Raw genomic sequence first — 7,297 nt, 5'->3', positions numbered from 1 at the left:
AGCATGGCTCTGATGCCAAAATGATAAGTACTCTCACTGAAAACTGATTAAGATAGAAACGAAAGGACGAGAGGAATGGAGACACTCTAATCTCTCACTCACACAAGTATCTTGCCACAAACAGTCTTTTCAACGCCCAAAAATTGTACGCAAAATTAGCCAATTTTAAAAACAAAATGTTGACTTTGGATCAGAAGATGTTCCAATATTGTCGCATAGGTCAGTCGGTGAACATAAGGCTAAACTCCGCAACGACATAACGCACGCCTACAAATTTTTCTTCATACACATTGATCATCCGTTGTCACAAGAACAAGATACTGCCTTATTTCGAAGATATCATATTTTAATACGTGAAATCAAGGTAAACAAATACTTATGCAGAGGACAGCTAAGCCTATATTTAACCAGAATAATCATGCCGCCCAATCCTAACTGCGGTCAATATCACCACCTCGTATGTCTACATAACCAACTTGACATTATTTCCCCAGCGAACAGGAAGGCGTAAATTATCACCGAACAAAAATTCTGGGAGCGAAAAAATTGGGAGATGCTGAAGACGCAGAGTAATAGTTTCTCAGTTTGTAGACTTAACATCCTCTAAAAACCGACAAAAGACGAAAATCCACTTCTAAAGATTATCACAAAACGCATGAGCTTGCAAACCCCCGTCCCCCCTTTCCCCTTTCCTTGTGCATACACACACACTCATAACACAGGAAAAGGCTGCTGAAACCTTTTAACTAGAATTTTCTGAACTACAAGAAAGCCAACGGTTATAATCCGTTGTGACTAGAGAATGACTAGAATACATTATCGATTACATCTAGCTACTAAGTTCTTCGATTAAAATTGAAATTTACATGAATGACATAGCGCATCCTAATCTGCTCCACATTATAGACAATGTATTCATTGTACAATAAATCACCCTGCAAAACAAAGTGATGGCACCCCGAGTAAAGTCAAGTATTCATAACATGACGAACATACTTCCAAGCTGATGAAAGTCATACTTCTTGTGCATACCTTCATGCCCGCACGCTTTTTGGGCTTCCCAAGGGGAACAATGAGTCCGTCCTCAAGTGCCTGAGCCTCTGACATATCTGGTGCAGTTTCTCCTACTCCTTTTGTGCTGCAGTATAGAACACACCTTAGCAGGAAAAAGAATGGGAAAATCACAAAAAAAAAGACATTGAAAATTAAAAAATTGCATATAGGGACCCGTTCATAAAAATTGTTGTCAAAACCCATACTAATATTGCAATAGGTCCCTATTTGCAATTTTTCTATTTCCAAGGTCTTTTTTTGTGATTTTTCCTATTGAATATATATAAAAAACTTTTTGAGGAAGAGTAACCAAGGCACGCTCACACAGCTTAACAAATATTAGTCAATGCATTGCGTAAATACAAGCAAGACAACAACAAATTACATTGGACAAAACAATCAAACCTCAGCTTTCCTTCAGGCAGGTCATCAGCATCATACTTCGCAGTTAGAAGCTCAACCATCTCACCCAATGCAACCTATATATAACTTAATATGAATCATGTATTTCCCGAAAATGAGGATCAATGACAAATGCAAAGCAATCCATTCTTCTAAATGGATCCTTTGGAAAGGAGATATTGATAAAATATCTTCAGACTTGGTAAAATAATGCGATGCTGGATGCAAAATAACTGCCAACTTGTGCGATTTTGGTTATCAAATTCTGATTGACGAGCAATGCCCAGGGGTGAAATTAATGATTAAGCTTTTGTATTACAATACCGTCCACCATGAAACCAAAAAACAACCTCACATAAAAGAAGCACTCCATCCTTAGCTGTGCGAGAAGCATAGCAATAATTTGCACTTTTGGAGAACATGTCAGCAAAGTATACTCCTTTGCCAAACATGTAGCCAGTTACCGGTGCCTCAGGAGGAGCTATGCGCAGACCTGATGATGCAGTTATCTCGGTTACTATTGCATCAGCCAAGATAAATCTAAGCATTATACACACAAAGAAGCAGCTCAACAAATGAGAGAAAGAATGACCTTGAGATAAAATTCCAGTCCAGTTTGTGAGCCTTGAACCGTGCCATAAAAGCACCCTATTTTTCATGCAAGAGAACTGTTTCTTGAAGTGCAAAGCAATGGAGTAAGTATTTACAGATAAAGACATTCCATAACAAAACTCAGATAAATTTACAGACCAAGAAACTTGAATTCTAATGCACGACTCACCTTTCTAAAGCGTTCAGCCTCCTCTTCTCTTGATACCCTGAATATTTGAACTATGTCCACAGTATAGTTTGAATGCGTTTCAGCATGAGTGTTCCGCATATACTTTGCAATCTCGTGACATCAACAAGTGATGACAGAAAAGGACTCAGAATCAGAATTAAAGCTCTAGTAGCGGGTCCTAATGCTCCAATTCTATTTCTCTATTCTATATTTAATTTCAAGATGCATAATCAGACCTGAGAGATGCCATAATCAACACAATTTCATACCATGGAGAACTCCTCAGAATCCACTTCGACAGGCAGCAGTTCACAATGAAGGCGTTCGTAATGAGCATACAGGGGGTCACCCTACAGGGATTCCAAAATGATAAATTGAACATAAGCCTGACCAGAAGTAGAAGTAACATATTTTAGAACAATATGGTAACAAAAATTATTATATAAAAAAAAAAAAGTGTCCCATTGATGCGTCTCATTTAACATCCTAGAAAACAAATTATTTAAATTAAATGTTAGTCTGGAAACCAAGCGGAAGCCATAAACAAAACAAACAACAATGAAATGCACCTTCATTGACAGGAAAAAATCTACACCAAAACAACACAACTTGTGTACAGAATTAAGTATAAAATATAACACTGCACCCTTACAATGCTTACACTAAAAGGAACAAATAATTTCTTTACAAGGAGAAAAAAAAAAAAAAACCAAATTGGAATGTCTAACATACGACCTAACTTTTACCTGGTCCATTCATGTCAAAAAGAATAACAATAATGATGATGAATCAAAAACAAAGCTTACGCATTCAAAAAGAGGGATTCCAGGGATGAATCAACAAATCCCTAAGTAACCTGAGGTTGTGTTTGATGTTAACTAATTAGAATTTACATCATTAACCTTAGGCAACCATGAGAGTACCATGGCGATACTTTTAATTGTAAACAAGATGACATAAAGAAGTTGTCCACATATATTATCCATCACCTATGACAAAGGAAAACAAAAAGAGTACCTGCATTCCAGCGTCAATGTTCAATAGTTTTGTTGCAACCTCGATTTGACCAAGAGCTTCAACCTTCATTTAATTTTTTGAAAGAATCAAATAATGTCACCATTAAATAACATCAGGTAAACATATTTTTCTTTTTCGAAAAAAAATTGCAGAAGTGGAGGAAGTTGAGTCATGGAGAATAAGAGCGTGCATTGCAATTCATCAAGATGAAGCTGCTGGAACAGAAAAAAGACGGGGGGAAAAAGATGTGCCCATAGAAAGGTATCCACCACCCAAAAGAAAAGAAAAGGAAAATATGAAGTGAAGAGCAACTAGAATAACCAGATGTATAACTGGGAAATAGAAGTACCATTTCCAACTTGCGTTTTAACTTCTGGGGTGTGTCAATCACAAACTCACCTGCAATTATTTATAGTTCCATATTAATCCGCTAGCATCCCATGGCTATAATGCACTCAAGCAATATCATGAAAATTTCATGGTTTGGAAGTTTAAAAATGAGAACAAGAGAACGTACGCATTTTTTTAAATCCAAAGTCATGAGGAATAACAGTGTAGAATTCCCTGCAATCAGTTATAAGAAGTAAATAGATAATGTACTTCAAAATTATAAATTTTCGCCCCATAATCTTTTTACCTTAAAAGCAATATCTTACCCACTTAGCTGCTCCAGAGTTTTCCGATCAGAAATATTAATCACATCAGCAATTCTTTTGAGAACATCATACCCCTATATATGTTTGGAAAATAGAAATATAATTAGTCAATTCTTCCATGAGTTTAGAGAGGATATGCATAGCAAGCAAGTCGTAACTTAAAACTGTTGGGCCCAGCAAGACAAAAACAGGACATGTGATTACACCAGAGAATCTATCTGGGCACCATCATCAGGATGTAATGACCTCAAACATCTTCGTAAGAAGAATGAAGCAAATAAAAAAAGTGTTAGAATCATGATATATCAAAGAGGTTTTATTTTTCTTATTTTGGCAGACAAACTACATACAAGGATGCGTTCTTGAATCAGCCCCACCCCAACCCCGGGGGAAGAAGTAACATGAGACTGATTGATAAGTGAAATGCCACGATACTGTAGATTCTTGATATTACATCAATAGCATGATAAGTTACAGGAGGGAGTCTAATGCTATAAGCAATTTAAAGAAAAATCATACCAAACATGCACAAAGGAGAAAATATGACATGCATGAGAAAGACTAACCTTCAAAATTGTTGATTTGCTCAGTTTTCCAAGAGGCAACTTATTAGCATTGTATCCTAAAAGAAGCATTCCAAGGTTACAATGTAGCGGATGTTAAAGGTACATCATAAAGAGTTTTAATGCACGTCCAAAAGTATTGATTATGATTTTGCTATCAGTGTTATGATCACCCAAAGTGAATTCAATTAAATATTTGGCATGTTTTTATGATCATATGAATCGGGTCATTGCTTACAGGGAAATTTGGGAAGGAAAAACTAACCTATTTCCATCATTTGCTGATTCATCATGCTCACATTACAAATGAGAGATATAAATTTTGCAACACGTGACTCAAGTTTTGATTCCTGAGGTTTCATTTCTAACGCATAAGCATGTTTTTCTGTGGCCTGAAAGCAATAGCACGTCGCTCAGAATGAAAAAGAAAAAAAAAAAAAGGTTTCTTCTTGACAGTCAACTATTTGATCCTTGAGGGAGCAAGGGTAAAAAATAACAAATAGGCACGGAGGATTCTTTAGTACCCATCAAGTCATGTGAAGAAAAGAATAGCGGCAATAACTCACAGTAGATTCTTTATCATTTCCACCGTAGTCCATTTCCAACCAAGCATAACTCTTTGGGTAGCAAACAAAACTCTTCCTGTCAGACCAATGGTTTTTGGTCTTGGCAAAAAACTTGCTTTCAAACTCCTGGATGGCACTTTCACGAGAAGCGTAAGGGCCGTGTATCTTGTCTTGGCCCTTTACACCTACCCTTCCCCATCTGTTGTAAACAAGGAATTTTCCACCATCATCCGATTCTGCCCAAAAAAAAAAAACAGAGAGGGGGGGGGGGACCGTGAGCCAATACAGCAGAAAAGAAAAATTTTTATTGATAAAACCAGAACTTGTTTTTGATAAAGAAAAAACAAACGATCTTCTTTGCATCTCGGAGCTTGCATTTGACAACAATAAAAAATAGCAGAGGCCTAATCTTGTGAAAAATTATGGCTATCACGAAAATGTTCCCACGACTAATTAATCTCATAAATTGATATTATAGTATTATCAACTTGTAGCTGGGATTGAGAGTCAACCAAGAACTTGAATCACATAGAATTTGTTATTGTTGTCTCCAACATTTGTCTGATTCAACGTGGCATCGTAGATTTCACCAGCCTACATTATATATTCACGTCAGTCTAAAAACAAACCGAACAAAAGCTTTTAGCCTCAAAATAGCATCTCATTGAAAACACATGCAATTACTTGGCAAAATAATTATTCTATTACACTTGCCATTTGCAGAACATGGTACTGAGCCTTCACGTAATCTGGAAGCCATTGATCCAGAACAGCCGCACCTTTTTTGGTTGCTGTAACCATCTTTTCCTTCTCTACACAATTTGCAGCTCCATCTGGAACCGCAGTAGCCACATTATATGTGAGAATTTGTTCTCTATGTATATGCCCTGGTTCTACTAGGAAACTTTAGAGAATAATTATGTGCATCCGTAATAGTCTCAAGAGCTTCCTTCAGTTCGGGGTCACGAAAGGCAAGAGAGAAGAAGCACATACCTTCATTAGCATTGTCCAAGCCCTTACTTAATTCTTGACAGAGTCTATCCAGAAGCTGCTTCTTCGACCCAACCAAGAGAATTCCACGCCGGGAAGCTTCTTCGCGCAGTTGCTGAACGCCCATTGCACGGAACTTCTCGATTGCCGCAAGTTTATCAGAGTTGTCCAAAACCTCATTTTCTGGTTCACGGTCTCTCTTCTGACGAGATGAAGTGCGACCATCGTCCGCTGACTGTCCACTTTCTTCCCGAAGAGCAGCTTCAAGCCTACGGACCTGTAGGAAGTAACCCACAAACAAGAGGTGATAAAGGACTACCCAATCAAAACAGACAGAGCAGAAAAGAGAAAACAATTATTTAATACCAGAGTAGGCTTGATTCCGGCGGTGCTGAGCCCACGTTGAGCGAGCTCGGTCCGCAACTCTTCGATCTTCATTTTAGTGGCCATCGCGTGCTGAGCACACTTCAGAAACCCGAGAGTCCTTGGAGGAGGGAACGAGATTTATGAAGCTGGGAGCCTCCTTGTAAACGACGTCGTTGCCAGCACAAAGCTTTGCACGATTCCGCGGGCTTCTCCGGGAAGTAACATTTAACAAGATATAAAAAATTCTATTTTTCCTGAGAGTCAGAGCGAACTGTTCTTTGCTCTGAGACCGGGAAAAAAAAAAAACTATTCTTTGCCTTAAATATAAACTCTAATTTCAAAATTAAAATTATAAACCGATAATTAAGATATGCAATATACTAAATTATATTTTAAAATATGAACATGATTTTTATATGATTACTTAATTTTGATTCCCATTTTTTTAAAAATATTATGTTTGTGCCCGCTAGTAAAATTCTTGAAGATGAGTTCTGAAGAGGGCATGTCTGCACGAAAAGAGCTTTCATCATCATTTGTATGGAACTCGTTTCTAATTCTAATCCCGCCCATATGTTAGACACACGTTTTCCTCTCTCACACACAAAACTCGTTGCATGCATAGTGTTGCTTCTCATTATGCATCTCCGCCTCTTCTCTACTCACGAGTTGCCACTGTCAATGACTCGGTCTCTATCAAGCTCAGCCTCCCTTCCATTCTCGTTCTTCTCTTTGTTCTCAACTCTCACCCAACGCCTTCTTCACCATGGTCGCTCGTCTCTCACTAGAAGCCCTAGCATGGAATCCATCGCCGCCTCTCCTCTCCTTGTTGGTCAATAGCCACCAGGTACTGTTGACTTTTTTCTCCTCAACCTCCTTCAATTTCTTGTTCGACTGGTTGCT

General features: G+C 38.0%; 1 protein-coding gene across 4 annotated transcripts; it reads right to left on the bottom strand.

Moving 5' to 3' along the window:
- Positions 1–532: 532 nt before the first annotated feature.
- LOC114738065 (poly [ADP-ribose] polymerase 2-like) lies at positions 533–6,625 on the bottom strand. 4 transcript variants are annotated; one of them, XM_028926077.1, is made up of 18 exons: positions 6,395–6,625; positions 6,032–6,305; positions 5,747–5,871; positions 5,551–5,632; positions 5,039–5,274; positions 4,738–4,864; positions 4,476–4,531; positions 3,910–3,983; positions 3,771–3,817; positions 3,603–3,652; positions 3,254–3,316; positions 2,506–2,586; positions 2,237–2,347; positions 2,048–2,129; positions 1,806–1,948; positions 1,459–1,532; positions 1,033–1,138; positions 533–935 (listed from the first exon to the last, which is right to left on the bottom strand). In XM_028926077.1, exons 1-18 carry the CDS (start codon positions 6,476–6,478, stop codon positions 837–839), a joined length of 1,914 nt encoding a protein of 637 aa, XP_028781910.1. In that variant the 5' UTR covers positions 6,479–6,625; the 3' UTR covers positions 533–836. The 4 variants fall into 4 exon arrangements, with proteins under 4 accessions (XP_028781910.1, XP_028781911.1, XP_028781912.1 ...); XM_028926078.1 differs by having other exon boundaries at positions 2,048–2,123; XM_028926079.1 differs by having other exon boundaries at positions 5,753–5,871.
- Positions 6,626–7,297: the final 672 nt, after the last annotated feature.

This window comes from Neltuma alba, unplaced genomic scaffold (assembly GCF_004799145.2).
Source record: "Neltuma alba isolate B1F8T4 unplaced genomic scaffold, ASM479914v2 tig00013522_pilon, whole genome shotgun sequence".
NCBI lineage: Eukaryota > Viridiplantae > Streptophyta > Magnoliopsida > Fabales > Fabaceae > Neltuma > Neltuma alba.
The sequence above is the reverse complement of the archived record's forward strand: the minus strand, read 5'-3'. Positions and strand labels throughout refer to the sequence as shown.

Bases quoted from the DNA above. Each gene is read 5' to 3' on its own strand.
- LOC114738065 (XM_028926077.1), bottom strand. From the start codon at position 6,478: ATGGCCACTAAAATGAAGATCGAAGAGTTGCGGACCGAGCTCGCTCAA. The intron at 5,872-6,031 runs GTATGTGCTTCT...CTGCGGTTCCAG, and splicing joins CTTGGACAATGCTAATGAAG to ATGGAGCTGCAAATTGTGTA. The intron at 4,532-4,737 runs GTTAGTTTTTCC...TGCTTCTTTTAG, and splicing joins TCAGCAAATGATGGAAATAG to GATACAATGCTAATAAGTTG.